Genomic DNA, 24,080 nt, shown 5'->3' with positions numbered 1-24,080 from the left:
TCATAACATTTTCTTCCCTTGTTTACAATTGAGAAGGGGTGATAGGATACATCTTTCATTGCTGCTTGTGAGCAATGTCTTCAATCTCAAGGGTACTTTGCCTGCAAGCAATCTGTACTAAAAATTCCTTTACAGAGGATATTTTAAGGATGAAATCTCCAGTGAGAAACTTGACACACAGCCCCTCTGAAAATTAGGGCAGATAAAAAGTAGGGATGTTTATAAAATCCTAGGCAGCTGCAGATGGATTATGAAATGTGAATTACTGCATATGACTTATATTTAGTAATGAAATAATGTGAAACTGTAATAAAAACAATGCTGAAGCTGTTTTTCTAAGAGCAGTAAGTCAAGACCACTTTAAAACAGATTCCAAGACAGATATGACTGCTTTGAGATCAAACAATCACAAAATAATTTATATTGGATAAGGTTTTGTAGGTCATCTGGTCAGAATCCTGCTCAGAGAATGGCCTACATAAATCAGATTGCTCTGGACTTTCCCCCATCAGATTGTGACTATCTTTAAGAATGGGGATTTCATAACATCTCTCACCAAGAGAAGTAACTGAGAAATTTAAAAATACTAAAAGTTGTCAATGGTGCTTTGCCACGTAATTTCTTTGCTGTAGTGCTACAAAACAGACGTAGTGAGTAAATCTCACTGTCTGTCAAAGTATTTACTCTGGATTTCAACTGCAGAGTATTTATTTGTTTTTATAAAAATAGCTTATTTTTCAGGCTTTTGTGACTGAAAGTTCAAATTCTGAAGGCAGGTGAAAGAGAAAAGCAGTGATCCATAACATTATCTCTATTCATCTGTAGTGGAAGATCTTTGAGGCCAGTTTGTTTAAAAACAGGTTTTATCTGTTCAACTGTTATTTTTTCAAAAGTGGTCTTCATTTCTTTTATAGACATATTTGAAATACATTTTGAGTTAAAATGTTAAGTGTTGTCTAGTTTCTCTAATAAAAAAATAAATACTTCTGTTATCTATATATATTAAATTTATGGATTAATTTACAATTTTCTACTACATTATATGATTTGAACTAAAGTTTTACTGCATTGTTCATTTTTTAATAAATATGGTTATCACTTTCTATTTAAAAATTAAGCTTAATTAGACCTATTGCTTAATGGTCTTGAAAACGGTGAAATCATTAGACAAAAGATTATTTGCTGTAGCTAATAAGATACAAAATTACCTTAGGGAGTACTCTTTATTGATTTGATTAAAATTTTATAACATCTCTTGTTTTGTTTTTTTTTGGCCTGTTAGTAACTGGCAGTAGTAGCATTGATTCTTCAAAGACATTATGCAGATGAAGCAAAATTTCTCATCTGTGGGTTCCATGTGTTTTGAAAATAAAATTTCAACTCTTGTTGAATTATTTTTCTTTCAGTTACATGCATTGAGTGCTTGAAAGAATTGTATTTCTGAGAGGCAATGTAATGCTGGGCTAAAACATTTCAATTTTTGAGTTCTTTTTAATTTTTATTATTCTGTGAGTTTATAAGCAGTACTTGTGTTTTCTGAGAGCCCTGAGAAAGTCTTAAGTACAGTTTCAGCTTGCAGAAGTCTTTTTATTTTGATAATCAGACAGGACTGAAAATAATTGTTCCTCAGTAGAAATAGTCAAAGAAATTTTGCAAGCATTAATAGCTATTTTCATCAGTTGTCATTTAAATTATTAAGAATGAAAATGTAAACAAGTTCCCATGGATAAATTTATTCTATTGAATATTGATGTTGATTCCAAACAGTATTTAAATTAAATATTTTAAGTCTAAAAAGGCTTTGGTATAATTACATATATATGTGAACTACTAATTTTCCAGTTTTGTTCTCACAAAGGTATAAAAATATTTCTTAGTCAGATCTTGTGAAGTCATGGATAAAACAAAGGAATTTCTCTCAAGTATGTTTATTTTGCTGTGCAAACAGCAACACCAGAGACTTCAAAGGCAACTGTAAATATACATTGATTATTTGCAGGTTTATTCTAGCTTTGTGAGCACTTTGAAATGTAAACATCTAACTATAGAAATGTAATTCTGATGTTATGCAAACTCAAAACATTTATTGCTAAAATTCATTTCAAACAGCCTATTTCCCATCATCTGTGTTTTTTGTATGCTCAGTCATTTGGGGTTCTTCCATGTTACCATCTCCTTTGGCTGAGTTCAGTAAGTTCAGGATGTGAGCAAAGCACCTGCATGAGCAGTATGGTCTCACAGAGACAACCACACAGTCTAAATTGCACTAGTCCTGTCCAGGTTCTGCTTACCAGTCCTTTTCAGAGAAACAGAAAAAGAAAATCCAAAAATTATCTGTCACCAGTCATTGAAATCTAATTGAAAGATACTCCTGAGACAAGTTAGGAATGTTATTAAATGTTTCTGTAAATATTTCACTCTCCCTGGTACTTAAGAAAGATAAATATGTCAATTGTTTGCACAACATTTACAATATTAAATGTTTCTGTAAATATTTCACTCTCCCAAGTACTTAAGAAGGATAAATATGTCAGTTGTTTGCTCATTGGCACCATCAAAAAGCTGAAAGACACTGTGTAGTGACTTGTAATAGTCTGATCTTTTTCTTCATTCAGCATCTTTCAGTAGTCTACCCTGAGGTGAAAAAGATGAATGTCATAGGTTGCTCATCAAAAAGGAGAGGTCATGCCCTCCAGCTTGATTATTTGAAATAATTTTGTTTGACCCATTTTTTATTTTAGGATTTTAGGCATGAAAAATATGTGCTGTGTACATTTAGAAGAGGAAAAAAAATGCCATTAATCAAAAGTCAAGTCTTGAAACCAGTCAAGCTACTAGGCTATAAAATTAATGATGTTTACTTTTTTTCATGAGTGCTGAGCTTGCTGCATGACACTGTTATCTAATTTAAACCATCAAAATCCCCAAGAAATTTCGTCCTGGATTAAAATTTGCCACCATTCTTGTGCCTGTTACTAAATTTCACCTCCAATTTCAGGTGAAAAATGAACTGGTAGGAATTAAAATATCGCCATATATCAAAGATTTTATTTTTTTCCCCCCAGAAAATAAAGCAAATAACTGGTTGCAGTTATACAACAGTAAAAGGAGGGGAGAATGATTATAGTGTGATATATAGTAATTATTTTAGTCAGGAAATGTGTGTGACCTGCACATTTTCAGTGTTTGCTGAGAGCTGCTCTGTTGAGAGTATCAGTGAAAATCTGAAGCCTCTCAGGTCAGCTGTAAAATGCTTCTGATATCATCAGGAATGAGTCTCCTCAGTGGTAAACCTGGTAATCAAATGAACCTACTCAGGGATGTTTAAATTGTGTTGATGTGTAAATTGCTCAGAAGGTGAGTTATGTGGTGGGTACATAAGAGAAGTCTACAAGAAGAAGGGTCAGTCGAGTGAGGAAGGCAGATTACTTTACATAACAAGTTTTTTTTTTCATCATCTAGCTACGATACCTATTTAGCAGGAAAATGCTTAATGCTGTATAAAATGCACACATCCCCTGTGCATTTCGGGGAGTTTACCACATGCTGGTTAGTTAGTCTCGTTCATATTTTATCTTTTTTTAATTACACAGTCAATATTCTGGAAGACAGGACTAGCGTGAGCTATTTTTGTACTGATTCCTACTCATAATTTCACACATACTCCTGAAATTAATATAGATTGTTATCTAATACTGCAGTTTGCATCCAAATCCATCTTTGTAATAAAAGCTGCATAAGGTCTTTCTTGGAAAAAGTCTATGCTTTCTAAATGCTAATCACTTCTATTAAAATGAACAAATTCAAATTGTAATGAATTTTAAATACACATAATTGTGCATTGACTTGAATAATTTAAGACAGGAAAAAAATCCCAACTTCTAATGTTGACATTTTGACAAAGGCACACAGTTGCCCAATTAAGGTTCAAATAGACTCTATCTTAGAAGAATTTATTTCAATGAACAGCTACTTAGAAGCCTTAAATAAGTAAAATGAGTGCTTTGAAATAATCTGTGACTATTAACATGTAGCACTGGAAAAATCCAGAGTGAGCCAAAATGTTTCTTTGGATTAGTAGATTATAACAAGAAGAAGAAACCTGGAAAAAAACCACACAGTTCTTTACCTGCTTAGAAAGCTGTCCTTTATCCACATGTAGCCATCATTCTTCAAACCTGTGGAGGGAGTGATGGCATGCAGCATGTGTTGTGACCACCCTTTTTCTTCGATTTTTCCCACATTTTCAGTATGCTTTTTAATTGTTTTTATGCTAACAATTGACTATAATGAATTTTTAGACTTTAAGGAAAATTAATTTTAAAAGTACAGAGAAAATTATATTAAAAGCAGAGTAGAGAGCATTAGCTGAATTTCTCATCCCTCATTACTTTCCCTCTGTGGTGTCTGACATATTTGTCTTCTGATTCCATGTTCATCCTGTCTCCTTTCAGCACAGTTTCACATAATGTAAGTATGAATCTCAGACTTGCAAGATAAAAAGATGTCAGTGCATCTGTTCTGATCTTTGAATTGCCTCACTTTTATGATGTCACATAGCTATTACATTTCCTTTTGGGGACATTTTCTTGTATTTTGTCTTTCTATTCTTCCTAAAATATAATGAAATTTGTGCAAAAACTCTGAAAAATCTCTCCGATAGTCAAGGCTATGTAAGTCATTTTTAACAATATATTGGACTGATATAAAATATGGCAATTTATCTTGCTTGATTAGGATGTCTGTGTGGTTTAAGAACATATTAAATGGATTATGGATTTTTGACTGAAGAAATTGTCCTGTTTCATTTATCATTTCAATATAGATTTTTTTAAACTGTCCATGATTCAACTCATAAACCATAATGACTTATTGAATCTTTGCTACTGAACCAGCAGCCACTAAGTTAACTAATTTGTGTCACCATTTGATTTTGAAGAATGAGCTGCTTGAGGTAAGTTAGAAACCAGGAATACAAAAATTATCTTTCAAATGAAATGTGAATCATAAATAGAATCTGTTTTAATCACCCCTTCCCCCAACATTAGTTGATAACAATCAACAGTTTTATAGGGATTCAAAAAAAAACTTGATAATATTAAAACTTCAATAGATTTTTGATTCTATAATGGAGCATTCTATGCACTGTCCATTTGTGATTAACATTTATATCTGTTCCTCATGTATCTGTGCTAAGCATTTATTTTCAGAAATGAAATTTCTGGTATTTCATAATCTCTTTAAATGCCATTTGTGCCAAGTCTCCATGTGCAGCTACATTGAGATATGGTCCAAAACTCTCAGTCATATATCATATTATTCCAGTATTTCAGTTCTTAGTTTTGCTGAACTATTAATTTTGTAAGTTACAATCCCTTTCAGTAAATAAGTTTTTTTAAGTTTTTATAGGTCAAAGCTTTTTTAGAAGTCAGAAAGTTTCCCATTAACAGAAGTGCTTCAAAAATGTCATCTATTTTACCTAAAATGTGAAAGTTTTCAACAGTTTCTCACCTTCATTGTATAAAAAATTTGCAGTATTTTGCTTAATTTCACATGTTTAGTATGTTTAGATAAACTGAGATCATTTTAGGAACTTAAAACTTATCAGAATTCTCAGAGTTATCTATTAAAATACTTAGCAAGTATTTGTTTAGTTTTGCCTTATTTTCCAGAATAAAGCCTGTGCTATTTTAATCCACACATGAATATGCACATGCACTCAAGCAAACTTGTAAATGTTCCTAATTCTAATCATACATCCTTTGTTTGACGGTTTTCCTCTCTATATTGAATAGTAGGTATTGAGCCTGAAGAAGAAATGCTTTTCTGTTAATAAAACTTTTGGTGCAGCACGTTGTCTGGAAAATCAATCTAATTTTTCCTCATGATCTACAGGGGAAAGGGAGAAATATCTAAGAGAGCAATTGCCCTAAATTTCATTACTACCTTTGTATTGAGTCAATCAAATGTGGAATATCAATACATCTGCACAGCATGAGTGACTGTATCCTGCTATTGTGATGAATAGTAGATGTAAAAACATGAAAGAGAAAAACACTAAGGGATTACATACAGTGTTACAGTGACATCAGGTATCATCAGGCAAGATAATATCTTGCTGTGTGTCGAATTTAAATTAAAGAAATGAAGATTAAACCAAATTAATTCAATTTAATTGATTTTGAAGCATAGATGTTTCATTTCCTAGAAATTTGAGATCATGCATTTTCTTCAGTTATAGACAGAAAATGTGCCAAACTTCTGCACATAGTAGTACAATTTATTTATGCTTATACACCTCTTCTGTGTAAACCTACCTCAGTCACTGAGGTCTAGAGACTGAAATCAAGCCAGAGGGATGAGTATCTTATTTATGGATAGCATATGAAACAGCAGAAATTAGAGAAATTTGAATAAACATTGAATTGAAATAATTTAAAACTTCTCTTGCTTTACCAGTCTGTTATTTGTTTGGTGGTTTTTTTTTTTTTTTTCCTTCTGAATAGTTCTCCATTTAGGAATGAATGAGATTTCAGATAAAATGGATTTTTAGTTGTTGCATAACACAGTGTTTAGCACTCTTTTTGATGGTTGAATATTATGGTACAGATCTGTTTTCTGTTTGACTTTTATAAACTTATTTAGTCACCAAACGAGCAGATACTTCAGCACATGTTCTTCATTGAACCTGAGACTATATGACAGTTTTAGTGTTCGATATTGACAAAATAATTAAGTATTGAGGTGTCACTGTAGTAAGAGAAAAATGGACCTTCTCCCTCTCTCTGGCTATAGACCATAAAATATCCAATAAACTGTGACAGAGACTAGTAGTGTTGAATTTATACAAGGGGATTTTGAAAAAGCTAATAATTTCCAGTGTGTTATGATAAAAAATACATCCTCCCCCATCCCCATCTCCCCCCACCAAAAAAAAGATAAAAAGAAAAAAACAATAGACCCACTATTTATTTTAATGCATATCCCAGGAAAAAATGTTGCTGAAAATTCTCTGCCCAAAAGTATGGAAATTAACTAGTGTAAATTTCTTTTCAAAAAGTACACAACATTCAAAATCTGGAAGGATAAATTATGCAGTAAAAACATTCATTTTAGGGACATTCATATTATTGGTGCACTTACAAACTTGTTGAATTTTTAACTTTTTGTTACACAATTATTACCGTTTTCTTCCATAAATATTACCAACATTTAAGACAATGTCCCATAACTTCTTTGTTAGTGTAGAGATCAGTTTCACATTGGCATTTAAAAATAGATCTGTCCCATTAGCAGCACTGTATGAAATAGGGTTGAACTATTTTCCATAGCAGTAGTGTACCCATGCACACTGGAAAATATTACTAATGACATGGTTTTAAATAGTTGTCCCATTGATATGTCTACTTCCTGTTCAGTGGTTCTCCAGATCCTGGCATAGTGGTGACTTAGGTTCTTCTACTCTTCAAGGATTTAATATTAAATAACTCAAAATTAACAGGATAGGTAGGAAATTGTATCCAAAATTGAGCTGGAATAACTTCTAGTTCAAACATCTGTGTCAGGAGATCTGCAGGTAGTGGTAAGGGTCTACAGGATTCTACAACTCCGTTGTAGCTATAGATGAAGTCTGTTCAAAATAGTGACTGAAAATAGTCTGCTAATCTCCTGTTTCTAAGCAAAAAGGTTCAAAACTCCTACAGAGAGATTTTCAGGGAGTAAAAAAAAAAAATCTGACATTAATTGGAAATGAAATTTGTAACATCGTATTGTTTAATGTGTAACTGTGAACTTGCATGTGGAGGCTGTGTCTATGTTGCTGTATAATAGCAGTTGCTAGACTTAGAATTCCTCACTGGTGGCTCCTTACACTTCACTTACAATAAATTTCACTGATGTGATCTGTCAGCAAATACGTAGAATGCACCTTTAACATCCCTGGAGTATGTGGTCTGGGTTTTTTGTTGTTACTAGTACAATAAGTATTTCTTATGTTTTTGCATTGTCCTAACAGGCATCATTTATAAAAACTGACACTGTACAATATTGTGTCTGGGGTTCAAGCTTTGCAGCTATGTTAAATTTGACAGATGTCAGTTGATGCATGTGAAATACTTGCAACAAAAGAAAATTTCTGAGAAATTGTCAACACTATTGATTTTTTTGTCAGATAGTCTACATGGGCTGGACGGAAGAACGGGAACAAGACTCCCTTCAGGACCGAATGTACACACCAAAGTTTCTAGCACTGAGGGGAGCTTCCCTGTATAAATTTATAGCACCTCCAGTAAGTATGTTTCTTATGGTTAGTGGGAATATCTATTATTAAATAAAATAATGTTATGTACTGTGTACAATGAGATATCACTCATTGGGCTAGAAGGACAGCATTGAAGAGTTCCAGGATGTGTGTGATAGAAGTGACAGAAAACAGGTCTTCATCAGGTGATTGGGTATCTAGTAAGAACTTATTTTCCCACACTTAAATGAACACTTAGAAAAATAAAAGAAATCTGCTCATGTTAAAAGGAAGCTTTTAATTTTCCTTTGGCAGACAGAATCAGCCTGAAGCAAGGTGGTTAGATTTAAACTGAACCATCATTCTAGAGAAACTGCTGAGATTTGGGGAAATATCAAAGCTTTTTACACACTGTGGAGATGGCAATATGTCTCTATTTAGATTCCGTCCTGAATGTAAGTTTTTGCTGCTTGAGAACACCAAAAGGTAGGTAGGGAATCAAATGAAATTAAGTTAAAAATATTAATCGAAATCTCACATGGAACACTGGGCAAAATTTTAGGGCTCATCTTATACTCAGCAATTTACTTTCACAGTCTTATGGTACACATAAGATGCAGTAAAGATCCTCTAGCTAACTTTTAAGGCAGTTGCTAAGGAGACAGTAGCAGTCCAAACCATGTCTGCCGCAGGAAGAGTCATGTGGATTAGTTTTTCCTCTTTACTGGGTGACCTTTCTGACTGCTGCTAAACCCTGTGTTTGTGAGATCCAGGCTGTAGCTCCTTCCTGCCTGAAACAGAATCATAGAATAGTTTGGGTTGAAAGGGAGCTTTAAAGGTCATCTAGTCCAACCTCCCTGCAACAAGCAGGGACACCTTTAACTGGGGCAGGTTGCTCAGAGCCTGTCTGACCTGGTCTTGAATGTTTTCAGAGATGGGGCATCTACCACCTCTTGGGGCAATCTCTTCCTGAGGTAGTTCAAAGCTATCTTGCAAATCTTTAGATTGATCATCACTAAAGGTTTAAAAACATGTGAAAGACATGGGGAATGGAAGTAAGCGTGAACTGAAAACCTCGTGTGTTCAGTGTTTGTAGACTAGTTCACAGGTGTGGGATTTTGGTTCTCTCAGGTCTGTTAATGGGAGCTTGGCTTTTTTTTGGTGGATATTTTTCAGTGTCAGATTAAAATGTCAGATTATGCTAACAAGCACATTAATTCAAAAACAGTGCTCCTGTCTTTGCCAGACCTACTTGAGCATTTGCTGTCTGTCAAGTAAAACCAACTCCATTCTGGGTACTAGATAAAATCAGAATCAATGATGAGAAAACCTGTTCAATAGAAAAGAGGAAGATTATTCTTTTTAAAGAACTATGGAAGAGACCACAAGCCTCTTTACTGAAGAATCATAAATTTCTAGGAACAATATACTTGTAGGGGGTAAATGTCTGATGGGGGATGATTAATGGGTGTGAAAGGAACATGTTCATATGAAGAGTCTCAACCATGGTGATGTGAGTAAGGAAAAATTTGGCAAGCTGCTATTGTATAAGACAAGAAATTCATCCTCAAGTTTTTATATCTCTGGTTTCAGCTCAGCTGCAAGCACAAAATGAATTTGTATTGCAGATTCTGATTCCTACTCTAAAATAGAAAAAGTGTTCAAATGCAGAGAAAAATATTTTGTCTTCATGGAGTAGGAGGAAAGCAGAATGATAAGCATGCTTTTTTAGGACAGAGGAAGAGCTCCTACAGAGCTGCCTTAAAGACATAGAATCATAGAATGTTTATGTTAGAAGGGACCTTAAAGATCAAGTTCCAATATATAATGTATATAATAATCGCGCACTTCTAAAATCCTATTTTCTATATGCAAACTTTTACACATACAGTTATGTTTGCTATTCTATAGGTTTGTTTCTTCCCGGGATTAGAAAATATTATGAACAACGTTTCAATGACAGTTTCAGAGATTCTTTTTAGGAGATGCATAAAGTGTAGTTAAAATAAAAACTGTTTTAATTGTATGTGCAAAATAAACTACTTGAACATAGTTGTTTCCTGAAAAGAGATGTCTTGCAAACTTTCTTAACCAGAAAATCAAACAAAGATATTTCCCCAGTCTCTGCCAAAGTCTAACACATTAGGGAAGCACGTGTTTAAACTATGTCTATCAACAACTTCCCCCTGCCTCTTTTTTTATCTGTTTGATAAAAAAGTAGTACTTCTACTTCCCATACTCAGATAAAAGAGCAGTCTTAGTGTTTCTTATTTTCATTTTGAAATTTTTAAAGAAAATTACTTCTTTACTATTTTTCCTATTATTTCCTGGCACATTTCCTTCTTTACAATTATTCATTGTGTCAAGTCTGGTGTGTTTAAATTTCTTCCAATTTATAATTGGAAATTTACTTGAGAAAGAGCCACTAACATCCTTTCTTTTGCTACTCAACATTTTAAATTAAAACATTAAAAGTGAATGGTGCAGCAATTTCTATGGGTGTCTTAATTCTACAATTGCTTTTGTTTTGCACATATCTTTGTCCAGAAAGAGTTTTGGTTTGACCTGAAAAGAAGTCTTTTTACAGGTACAAACTAAAGCAGGAGAGCAGGGGAGAAGAGGGAGCTCTTATATTTCCCCCCAAAGTATGGAGCTTATCATAAGTTTTTAAACATAGCTCCAAATGGATTTGTTCTTCAGGAGCAATAATAATGACTTTTCCTCATGGCACAATATTGCTTCATCTGGTGTGATTGGGTGTTCTGGGCTCAGTGGGGGTGTAGCAATACTTTTCTCTTGTGTTTGTGGTGAGAAATGTATGTTTTTGTCCATAGGAGAAAGACTAGCTTTGTGGTTTAATACCCACAGTTCAATAAGATAATGAAGACTGCATTTGATAGTGACTGAAAATAAAGAAAATTCTAATAGAAGAGGAACTATAACACTGTATTTTTGACCTTTTCATTTCCGCCTGTGATTTCCTTAAAAGACTTTCCATTACAGCAATGTTTATAACTAAAAATTAGTTAGGGATAGAATTTTCTCATACATTATCAAAATAATTTTCGTTTATTAATGATTACTTTCTCTTTAAATAAGAGATAAATTGATCTCATATAATATTTTGTTTATTTGGCTTAGAAAATATTTTATTAAACATTTTTCAAAAGTTTTTCTTGAATCTTGTAGAAGAAGTAATGTATGTTTTCATCAACCTCTTCACTGTGACTAACAAATTTAATGATACAGCTGTCTTCCTTTGGATATGAGCCACTGTCCAAAGTGTCTTACCATTAAGATGATAATTGTTTCATTAATAACCTCAATTTCTTCTTTTTCTTTAATATTTTCCTGTTTTCTGCTTGTGTTTTCCTTGGAAATTTTATACTGTTCTGATATTGCCTTAACTCTTTCCTTATTGAATATATTCATCTGTCCCTTTCTGTCTCATTTTAGTCTTAACACCTCCCCTTCCATGATTTAATTATTTTTTTTATATATGCTTTTTTTTCTGTGTAAAACAGTTGCCTAAAATGAACACAGTTATAAACAGTTGTGAAATCCCGAAACAAAGAGGGAAAAAAAAAAAAAAAGACTATTCTTCAAATCTTAGTTTGTTAGAATTTAGGAGTAGATTGATCTTATTAAGAAAAAAAGAAAATGAATATCTGCCTGTGTTGTCTCATGCTTTGTTTTTTCCCCCCTGGATATCAAGGCATGTGGGGTAAGTGTCTGGGACATTGCAAGGCTGGAGACTGGTTTTATGGATTTGCAAATGCTGTAGGTGATTGGGAGCAAATAGTGGCACACAGTTGCAAGGAGGAAAGCGGTGAGAAACATGTTTAATAATAGACAGGGCCCTGGCTCTGTGAGAGGAATTCAAGGGCTGTATCCTCTCAGGATCTCACTGCAACCCCTGCAAGTTCCCAGGGGAAGTATCATCATTTTGCATAGAGCAGGCTGCATGCAAAGGAACTGCATTGTAAGGACAGGGAGGATGTTTTCTAAGCATTGCCTGGAGGGAACAGTCTGGTCCCTGCTAGTTGGTGCTTTGAGGCAGTGCTTAGTCTTTCTAAATATATTTTAATCAATGTAAATAATTTAGGGATTTTTTTTTCTTAATAAGCTTAATTCTTAAAAACCAACAAAAAAAATAACTTCATTTCTTTTTCTGTTTATTTTGTGTTTTGTTTGTTTTTAAAGGTCACAACCTGGGATTGGACACGAGCTGAGAAAACATTTTCAGTTTATGAGATAATGTGCAAAATTCTCAAGGTATGATAAGAAAGTATAAAATAAATTGCCACTTTGACACACAAGAGCATAACACTAACTACCTTGCAAAAAGAGATCTATTTTTTATCCCTTTAAAGTCAAATAACAGAAGTTCTGGTGTCAGTAGGCACAGAATTGAACTAGAAGGCATGGCAAAATTGGAAATAAACTGATTTTGACTAGGAAACTACTTTATTTTTCCATAATGCTGTGTGGAGTCTACAGTTTCACTTTAATGCCACATTTAACTAGTGCAACATTTCATTTTCTAACTGAGGACCTAAAGAAGCAGTGATGAGCTTGGTTTTGTCTTCAAAAATGTTGATGGAACTAATAGCAGCTGAAATGTATGATTTCACTAGGACTGAGAGTAGAATCCTTAAAATATGCAATACCCTTTTGAAAACTTTTTTCTTACTTTTTTCCAGTTTCTTCAGTCTGTCTGAAGTGTAATAAATGAGAAGACATAATGATATATGTTTAGAAAGATAAAATTATGAGTAGCAAGTTAATTAAGACCATTATTGTACATTGTTTCAAATTTTTAAGTGTGAATTCAATCAGAAATTTTTTGTCTGATCTTTTCTCTGTTTTAAAAACAGTGAAATCAGATGCTCAGAATTTCTCAAATGAGAAGGAAAAGAGATGCCTTTTTCTGTGCATGTGAAGTGCTTTCTGGTTTATGTTTGTTTTGAGGGCTTTTTGGTCCAAATTACATAAAAGGTAATTTTAACATTAGATGCAGATGCAGACTAGTATCAACAAGAAATATGAAAATACCATACTTTTTAAAAGCGTTTTCCACTGGAAAGACCTTTTACTGACATAAATGGTACATTTCTTAAGTTTGTAGGTCACATAGGTGCACTATATTTTCCTTAGGGAGGCAGATTAAAGGTGCGATGGCTCAATAAAATTTGGAAATACTTTGCACTTGGGAGTTTAAAAAATACCCAAAAAAACAAAGAAAAGGCCCTACCAAGTTTATAGTCTGAAAAACTCCTCTTTGCTTCTTTGAACAGAGAAGTGAAAAGTTTTCTTTTACTGCTATGTTGGCTGTGAGGTGGAGGCTTCATCAAGTAGAACCTCAAACACAAAACATCCCATCCCTGTGGGATGTCCTTCAATTACCGAGTGTGTGCAACGTTTGGCTCCTTAGCAGGGCTCATGTAGGAAGAGGAGTAACAGAAGTTGTTCACTTGGTGAAGTCATGGCACTAAAGGTGTAAGTGAACAATACTCTTAAGAATACAGTCAGGCTTTGGAAATGTTGAAAAATGCCACTTCTTACGTGCACTTTTTTCCCCATTCCCTTTGGTAACCTCTGATTCCTTCAGGCCTTGGGTTTAATGCAATAAGCATGCAATTTAGCTCCTCCTTCTCAGAGAACTAAGTGCTTTAGAGCCAGCATGACTCCTCATAACTTATCCAAAGATTTTTTTATACTCTTTGAACAGAAACTTACTGAATGTTTTCCATTTAATTTTCTGTAATTTAAAGGTTCTTCTTTTTTTTTAGTAATTTTCCTTTTTCTCCTAATTCTCTTGCAATTTTAGCCATTTTTCTTTTCCCCCCTTTGTTCTCTGTCTCCTATTCTTGCATACCAATACATTGGTTTTTTGCGGTTTGGGTTTTTTGTTGTTTTTGGTTTTGTTGGGGTTTTTTGGGGGGTTTTTTTGGGTTTTTTGGGGTTTTTTTTTTGGTTTTTTTTTTTTTTTTTTTTTTTTTTTTTTTTGGTTGGTTTTTTTTCATTTCTCAGCCATGTAGCAGAAGTTATTACAGCTAAGGGGACAGTCCACAAAGCAGTAAAATCTAAACCAGTGCCTTTCTGGCATTGTTGTGTGGAAGCACAGGAAAGAGAACAAATACCCTGGATTTTTTTTATCATCCAGCCATAAAAACTCTCTGGGAAGAGGTGTAGGTCTTCCAGCCTCAGTCTATATTAACAGAGAGGCAATTGCAGCATAAGTAATATAATAAAATAATGTTCATGTTTCTTTAATACTTTATTAATATTCAGTTATTTGTGTATTTTCTGTAAATATGGTCAGGCTTATAAAATGCTGAAATGTTTCAAGCAGGTTCTTCAGCTGACAAAAACCTGTAAATAAAAAAAACTGGAAGTGGGAAAATCATTACAGTAGAATTGCAGCTTCTGACATTGGAGCATTAATCTTCACCATATTCTAGTTTTCTACAGCAGTTGCTCTAGAACTTAACTGTGGTTTCACTAAATATAAAAGCAAATAAACCAAGAAAAACAGCTTCCCATTACACTACTACATTGAACATCTGTAGAATCTCAAGGTTTTGTTCAGCTTTTATGCCAGCATCTTAAAAGTCTCCATTTAAACAGTGAGTGGTTTTTAGATCCATTTGAGCAATCCCCATGGATATTACTGAACCAGAGGCTATCTAATAAAGAAAGGTTACTCTGGTGTTTTGTGATCACCTTCAAACTTCTTCTCTTTTATAGTACCTCACATTCTTTTCTCTGTTTTAAAAACAATGAAAAACAGATGCTCAGAATTTCTCAAATGAGAAGGAAAAGAGATGACTTTTTCTATTCATGTGAATTGCTTAGTACATCAAAACTTCTTCTCTTTTATAGTACCTCAAATACTACTTTTGTTATAAATCTGTTTGGCCTGGAGAATGACACAGCTTTTCTGGCTAATATTCACTTCAAGGAGAATGACTTGCAAGTAGGTTGTGCTAACCTCTGTGTGAGTTAGCTCAGGAGTGAGAAGTAGTGCTTTAGAGTTAAGTGTTACCACATCACTTACTAAAAAAAATGTATCTATATTGCATGGCTTGCTTGCTTTTGAATGAAATATTTCAAAAGAAAATTGTCCATATTCAGACTTACATTCATGAGGATGCAACTGTCACCCAAGGTAGCTGGTACTTCCTCATGTGTATGCTGGCAATTTCAATAACTGTCCCTCGTGGCACAGAGCCAGGACTTTACTTAATATGTCTGTAAGTATTTTTTCTTCATTTTCCACTCCATAATTGTGACTAAAATTCTGATGAACTTCACAAGAACAGTCTGCATTAGAGAGACTTACTGCCCTAAGTTTGTCTTTTTAAATAGAATTATAATTTTCCTCAGCTTGAGAGACTTCTCTAAGTTTCTCTTCATGACAGAAACACTATAGCAGAGAATATAAACTCCCAGATCCTGCTGAATGCATACTGATTGCATATTTTAATGTTTCAGGATGGGAGAATTCATCTTCTGGTAACAGTAGAAATACTAAAGCATTAAATAAATATTAATGTCTACACGCAATACTTCGTCTACTACTTAACTGATTTAATCTTCACAGAGAGTATATAGTCCAAAAATGTTAAGTAAAACCCAAAACTTGGCTGGCACCATGACCAATGTTTTCTTTATATTTACTTGCATGTGTTTACTGTTCTTTTTCCTCTAGTATTCATTCCAAAGACTCTGATTCCTTTCACAAACAATATAGAAGACTGGGATACCATTTTCGGTTGTCACAGTTGCCTTAGTCTCAAGCAGCTAAAAGGCAGGATGTTCTGCACCTTATTCAGAGATGTCAGAATTTATTATGTGATTTATAGCTAGTGTATTCATATTTAAAATACTCATTAAATAAATCACTATTTTGTTGTAACTGTATATTTTTTCTTTTATTTTCTGTATCAGATTACAAAGAAAAGGAAGTAGAAGGAAGGCATGAAATCTCTATTCTAATTTGATTAGAAACTTCTAAATAACCAGGAAGACCCTTAAAATTTGAAGCATAAAAATATGCTTTAAAAAGCAGTCTTTTTACTGTGTGAAAACCAGTTTGACTGACAGAAATTCAGCAAAATGTTATTGATCCCTTAATTCAGTATTTACAGTTTTGTATAATAAAAAAAGAAAAAAGAAAAAAAAGCCAAACCCTCATAGCCTTTTTCATACACTATCATAACAATAATGTAACATAAAAAAAGATTCTGTATAAAGTTTAGAAACTACCAGATAAAAATATGCATAATGAAAATATGAAGCTCTTAATTGTCAAGATTTTGGGGATGAAATAATAATTATTGACATGAAACCTAGGTAAAGCAGGCTGAGTACAAAAATCACATTTTAATTTAATTGGTTTAAATTATTCGTTGTGAAATAATGGCAAACAGCAGTGGGCAATGCTTGATATATAAGGAGCATTTATGGAGATGCAAATAACTTAAGACCTAGGGGCATAAATTGGTAAGCATATGTAATAATTTATTAAAAATTCAAAAGGTCTGTTTATTAAGGGGTGGAAGGAGAGGGAAAACAAGGCACTGAAGAACTCTTTAACCCTAAAAATAAGCCAGTAAAAAGAAAGTGAGTACAAATCAAAGTCAGGCAAGTTAAAATTGCAAAGAAGGTAAGAACTGTATAAGCTCTGCTGATTAGTCAGTGAAAGGTACCAGTAAGAAGTTGATAGCATTTAAACCACTCTTCTTTTTTTAATCACAAGTTTATTCAGACTAATGTTAATGGGGTAGTGGCATCAGCATGTGGATGAAAATCTGTGATCCATGTTAAGAAATGTGTCAGGCAAGATAATGTAATGATACCACTTTTGACATTAAAATGTATATATTAGTCATTTTCAATAGAACTGCTGGAAGAATTTGCTATCAATAAATATTTCTAATTTATTCTCCCAGAAGCTTGTTTCACCTTATCCTTATTTTGGGGAGTAAAGCCCTATGAACAGCCAACTAATTTTAATGTTGCAATTGAAAAATATTCAATGTTACAGAAAAGCAGGTAATTCTATCACTAACCAAAAAGGCAGGGGGCCTTATCATGTTCAGTATTTCAAAACATATTTAACTCTGTATGTCTTTTTGGTACCTCTTCATACACAGTTTTAACATGAGTATTTTAAGAATGTGTACATGTGTAAGTGTGTATAATTAAATTACCTTGGATAAATTTGTAAATAGTTTAAATATTTAAACAATTTTTCAAATAGGGGGTAGAAAAAAGTTTGTTACATTTTTCAGGTAAATTGTGAAGAATAACATAAGAAATTGCACTTCTCTGTCCTTTCTGCTTCAGTTACTTATCTTTTTTCTGCTCATCCAAACATCTTGTAATTGTGAGAAAATGCTTTCTATAGTTTAGTCACCTGCCTCCTATCTTCAGTGTCATACAAAAATATTTGGAAATTCACAGTTAGACCATGTTTTATTCAGCATAGGACAGGAAACATATTCAAGTGTCAGATCAGCGCTGAAATGAAATGTGAGGATAACTGTGGAAGGAGGTCTGTGCTGGCAAGATGTCAGGGTAGTGAATCACTGGTGTTTACAGTTAGTACCATTCACATCAGTGCAGCTATAATTTTCTTGCTATATTAATCAGGACCAGCTTGGTGTCTCAGAAGACTTGTGATTCCTTCCTTATTTTAGCTGTTAGTATGTGTAAAATCCTCAAATGTAGTTATGTTAATTTTTCCTGCTTAAATTGCCTGTAATTATGCTGTCCATTTCCAGTAAATCAAGGGATGATATAAAAATGATGGGAAACTACTGACAATGTTACTGTATTCAGGTAAATTTTTTTAAATAATACCAGTAGACACACAAGCATATAAAGTGCTGGTAGAGAACATATTTGAGGTCTGTCATTCACATAGTTTGATCAATGGTGAGACTTGCATCCTGACATGATTCCACTAAAATACTTTGCACTCAAAATGCTTAAGATGCAGAAGTAGAGCATCCTTTTTATGAATAAGTTAATGCTGTATCCAAGGAATATTAGATTTTCATCTAGGATTTAGCCAAGCGCCAGTTCTTGGAAAGAATGCTAACTGTTAAGTATTTTAGTTGAAAACAAAATAAGTAATTTTCAGTCTTTGGCTTGCCTTCTGTCCTACATTTAAGACTATAAAATGTTTCCACAGGAAAGAGGATCTATTTCCACTCTAAATAGAATTATAGTTGTCTTCTAAGATAAGAAATAGTCATGAATTATATCTCCATGTCCACTGACACAAAGGCTAAGACTAAGTTGGCTTCAGTTTGGCCATAAAGAAAAACTTCTATACTGAAATAGAGCTCCTGACAAGGCCACTGAATTTCTACCACTGGATCCTTTCAATTGTAAGCTGGTGTGTAGCTGCTCTACATGCACAAAGATAGGCACAAGATGGCTGCACCTCGGGCAAGATCATACACGTTTTCTATGATTCTGTGTGTGATTTCAGTTCATTTCTCCTCAACATGTACATAATTTTACAAGCCCCAGTACATGTTCATCTGGGTAAATTTAACGGGCCCTGTGTGTTAAAGGTGTTGATGTTGCTGTCACTGCAGCACCATGTAAGAGTTTTTTCTCAAAGCAAAGAGGCAGTGTTATTATATGCATGACAACTACCACTGTATAAGGGCTTATTCATTTTTTGTTTGCTTCAGAAAGGAAGGACAAACAATATTTGAAATGTGAACTTATTAAATAAGGCTTTTTTATGTTTCCTGTTAACTTTAGAGAGGTTTCTCATTTTTTTATTAACTCCCCCCCTCCGCCTTTTTCTGACATTTCCTATGCAATATTAATATAAACTGTCACCTTTTGGGTGAAAAATAAATGACTTGTGTTGGGCTGGGGCTGCCAATCTCAGAGTCTGATCCTTTGTCCTAGAAGAAATAACAAGATAAACACACAGAGGAAAGCAAAAATAATAACAGATACAGAAAATAAACTTTTAAATGACTTCTGCAACCTCTCTGTTTCAGAAATTGCTTTTTGTTGCCTGTCTAGTTATGAGACTGACAGTTGTTGGCTGTTGCAATATCCTTGAAAGCAAAGACAAATTAACATTTAACATAAGGCAAAAGGAACGTTGAAAAAGAGCAGAAATGAGGTGTGAAATATAAATACGGTGTAAGGATACTTGGGAAAGACAAGTATATGTTTTAAATCCAAGATACTTGAGATTTATATGCAGCTTGAGAAGTTTCCCTCCATTGACTTAATCTAATCAGAGCATTTCTAAAGATTGGAGTGATTCAGTATTGCATTAGCTAATATACTCTGACTTGTCAATTTTAGTAGATTTTGATGTAACATTTTTCTGTGTTTTGTCACTATTCTCTTATTTTATGGTCACAGACTTAAATTATTTGAATTTTTTCCTGTCTTTATTTCTGACTATTGCAATACTTAAATTTAGCTTATGATGCTGAAATCTTAATGCATAAAGAATTTGTGACTCTAGGCATTCCTGCAACAGTGATAATTTTGTATTATTCACTGGAACTTTGTCCCAGTCCTTGTATGAAATGAAGCATTCCTGTCTCAGGGGCAACTATTCAAAATTTTGTTTGGTGCATTCTCTTCTCAGTAGGGGTCTAAATGTTGATTACTCTCAACAGCCAGAGCCAGCAGTGGAACCAGAATTATTAATTTTTTAAAAAATCTTTGACTTGTTGTTTTATGATAGGACATTTTTACCACAGTCCCTTTTTAATGCTTTTTTTTCTTAGCACTATTAGCAAGTGCATATAAAATAAATTTTTTCCACATTTGCTTATACAAATTTTCTGACATATCAATAGTCAACAAAAATGCTTTTCATTGTACTGCTCCAATGTACTCTCACCTTGACATAATGTATTGACAAGCTATTTGAGTATGGGATTCTGTCCAAAAAAGAAAGGAAGCTAAATAAGAAGTATGCAGTCAAGTAGGTAATTCTTTTAATATAATAAATAATCAGTTTGGTGGGTAATTTTCCAAACTTTTGTTAAATCAAATTTCATGCTTTTTCTTCCAATGTTTATGTCCTTCATGAGGAAGACATTTAAAAGCTCTTTGCCTACCTTTAACACTAATACCTCCAAAATATGGGGAAAAAACCCAAATACAAAAACTGACAAAAATCAGAATGAAAAGAACTTTTCTTCCATGTAATTTCTTTGTCCACTTCTGCTGTTGAGTCAGGTGTTTTTTTCTCTTATTTAAGAGGTGGATAGACACTTTAAGGAAACAGAGTATCCGGCTCTCACCATGGCCACTAGGATGACGACTCCTAACAGATGAAAATATAGGGAAAGTCCTTTTCCTTTATGCCATGGTATGCATCATGTTCAGAATAAAATCTTCAAAATGGTAACAGTCAAATTTTTCCCAGAACAACTAATTTTTTTTTGGTAGATCCTAACTTTTCTTCCCAAAGGCGGCAAAAGTGTCCCTGTCCCTGAATCAGCCATTGCTAGTCCAAAGAACAGAAGTCCCAGAGCAGCCCAGAAAGCAGATTTGGGGACTGTGTTCATTTCTTTCTTTTTAATTGGGACAATACAATTTAATTACTTTTTCTAATTTATTTTACAGAACTGATTTAGCTGTTTTAACTATAATATAAAATACAACAATATCCTCAGGCAGACAACTAACAGGAGAAAAAAAAACCAGCTGCAATTATTTAAATTTGAGAAACTACTTTTAAAAAGGGTCAGAAGGAAAAGATATAATCACTCTTTAACATTGCTATCCATTATCATTATATTTACTCTTATGGGATCTGTTCTTGAACTTATTTTCCATCAAATAATATCTCAAAGTTTGGAGAGGTAAAAAGCCTTAGTAACTCTCTAAAGAGAGAATCAACACATTTTTTAGTATCTGTTTGTAATTATACTCATCTCTGATTTCACTGTAACAGAAAAGAAACATTAATGCCTCTCTGGAAAGTATTAGAATAATTCATTTTCTCAAAAGATTAGTCAGTTTTATGAACATTTTGAAAATTTTCCTCATATGGAAAAAAAAGAAACAAGTTTCTCAGTAGAATGCATTAAGAAATAGACACATTTGTGGCCTGGACTCAGAAGAAACCTGTTTTCAGGCTCTTACTCTGATTCAAATGAGGGTCTTCAAGACTGTCTTTTAATCAGGCAGAATAGGAAATTAATTTCCCCATTCAGGCAGGAAAGTGATTCAAGCCTACTGCTGAACCTAATGGAATACAGGGAATGAACCTTTCTATTTCTCTCTAGCCATCAGAGAGATCTTTCTAATGGAAATTTAATTGGAAGTAAAATTTATCCTATGATTATAAGCAGTTTTCCCCATGAGTAAACATACTTTTTTAAAAATATGAACATCAAAATATATTCTGTCAGTTTTAGTTTGACAGCAGTTCTGTGTTTACATAATTGCATGTATGTATAGATATCTGGAATTTCATTGGATTTTTACAATTCTTAACAATAAAATTCAGAAGAGTCCAAATAATAAGATGACCTGTGTGCAAACACATGCATGCATGGATATTATTTATTTATTATTTCAGTAATGAAGGTAATTTGGAGAACCTGTATCTTTTTTTCACTCTGGAGTGAATCTGTTCCCTGCTGCCTGTAAATGCTATTAGAACCATCACCATAGCAACTAATGGTGATGCTCAAGCAAAGTGTTCCAAAAATTCCAGCTGAAGAAGTAGATCATTATATGCCCATAGAAAGAAGGATGTATGTTTGTGTAACCAGAAGTGATATGTAAACGGAGACACAAACAGTAAAATTATCAGGACACTGATCCCAGCAAGTGTAAAGGCATGATGTGATTCATTTTTGCAGTTGCTTTAGAGATATTGCATGAGAAAATGCTTTTTATCTACAGAGAATTTAGGGTGCTAGGTTTGAATCTTGATTATGATAGGGCTGATTTATTTTGGCAGAATTGTCTGAACTAGTTAATAAAGAAAACAGTTTTGATTGTTTTCTCATTTATATGTTTTGAAGAACTGTTATAATTAATATGAGAAACATGAATACTTACCTCATTTTAATAGATGAGATATAATTTTCTTGCAAGTCTTGCAAATAGTATGGTCAAAACCATACTACTACATGTATTATGGTTTTGAACATATCACATGAATTGTTGCTCATGTCAAAAACTGCTCACTGGTGTCACTAACATTTACAGTTCCATGGCAAAAATGTATGTGCCACCTCTATATTACATGTAACTTTATATGTAAATCAGACTTCCAGAAAACTCTTAAGCATCTCCTGAGGAAAAGTCATGCCATGAGCATGAAAGTGGCAAATGTTTATTTTCTGTTGCAGAGGGCTTTGTAGAATAGAAGAACTCAACTCTCACTGACCATCACAAGAGGTGAGGGCCCCATGCATCTTAGCAGATTTAAATAATAGCCAAAATATGAGTATTTAATGCACTCATCATACTCAAAATGAAACCTCACAAGTAATGAAAAAGAAGTAGTGCTCCTACTGGAAAAAGCAGTGTTTCAAAAGTAATTACGCCTGCAGAAGAGGAGGAGAAGTCACTTTTTAGTGGTAAAGAGGCATTTTGCTTTAATTTGAAAGGATCTGCCTAATGAGCCATGCTTAGTTCCCATGGACAAATTTATTACTCTCACTTAACATGGATATCATTATTAATTAGGCAAGCAGGAGTCATACTGTCCTGTCAGCAGAGATGCTGGATTACCCTGAAGCTGGGTGTGAGCCAATGTCTCGTCACAGCCCATCCTTCTGCAGGACTACATTCCCTCTAGTGAGAATTAGCATACTGCTAAAAGTTTTGTGTGTGCTTCTCTTCAGAGAGTTTTATTAATTCACAACAAGAACATCAGGGTCAAACGGTACAACTAATCATTATTAGTATGAGAGTTCTTAAAAACTCAACATGAAATTGGCTCATGTCCATCATTGACTAGTAAATTAATATAATAACACAGGGTCATAGCAGATTCTTAAATGGGTAGAATGACATTTATATTTTAGTTGAAGTAATGGTTTGGTAAAAGTTAATTAATGAAGATTCCTGCTTCATCCAGACCTATTTTTAAGACTCCTGACAGTTTTTGGTTTTTGGTTTTTTTTTTTTTTTTTCCTAAATTTGCAGACTTTTGGACGATTCCCAGCTGGATTATTTAAAACAAACAAACAACAACAACAGAAAAAAAGCTTTTAATTCCTGTCTTTATAAGGACATTTGAATAGCTATCTTTTAGCTTTGCCTACATATTATTTGTTCAGTTATCTATTGCACAAATTATTACAATCTATAAACCTAGAATACAGATTTTTAATGCTTGAGAAGAAACGTAAAACTAAAGAAAGATCTTGCAGAAAAAGTTGCAGAAGCAGTACTAAAGGGAACCTTACTCATAACTTTTTTTGGAGGATGGAATACTGCTAATAAGGAAAGGAATTCTTCATATATATGTTAGCAATTTTGGAAAAACTAAAATACATACTTTAAATGTATTTGACTTACACTTCTCTTATACTGGACCTAATAATAGGTTGTGATATCAAAATCATGATTGTGATATCAAAATCACAAGTATATAAATTAGAACTAATCACAAATTGAAATTATTATTTGGTTTAATTATTATTTCTGGGGAATGTTGAATTTTCTTTTCATTCTGAATAGGAACTTCACAGAATGGAAATTCCTGTAATAAATGAGTCCATTATAGGTGTTGTTTGTCACAGTATAATGTAGTAGATGAAATATTCTAAACTTTTTATATGCAAAACACTGAGGGGAAATACCATCT

At 33.4% G+C, this 24,080-nt stretch overlaps 1 protein-coding gene across 7 annotated transcripts in view; it reads left to right on the top strand.

The window, feature by feature from the left end:
- SNTG1 (syntrophin gamma 1) overlaps positions 1-24,080 on the top strand; it is a 314,340-nt gene that overhangs the window by 253,833 nt on the left and 36,427 nt on the right. For 6 of the 7 annotated variants that reach the window (XR_013340046.1, XM_077783680.1, XM_077783681.1 and 3 more), the window contains 2 exons: positions 8,171-8,287; positions 12,443-12,514. Coding sequence is in view for 6 of the 7 variants with exons in the window: in XM_077783680.1 (XP_077639806.1) it covers positions 8,171-8,287; positions 12,443-12,514 (189 nt within the window). In the remaining variant the exon portion in view is untranslated. The remainder of the gene's footprint in view (positions 1-8,170; positions 8,288-12,442; positions 12,515-24,080) is intronic. The other variant, XM_077783688.1, reaches the window with a different exon arrangement.

The sequence above is a fragment of the Lonchura striata genome, chromosome 1, assembly GCF_046129695.1.
Source record: "Lonchura striata isolate bLonStr1 chromosome 1, bLonStr1.mat, whole genome shotgun sequence".
Classification (NCBI taxonomy): Eukaryota; Metazoa; Chordata; class Aves; order Passeriformes; family Estrildidae; genus Lonchura; species Lonchura striata.
This window is presented reverse-complemented; position numbering and strand designations above follow the sequence as displayed.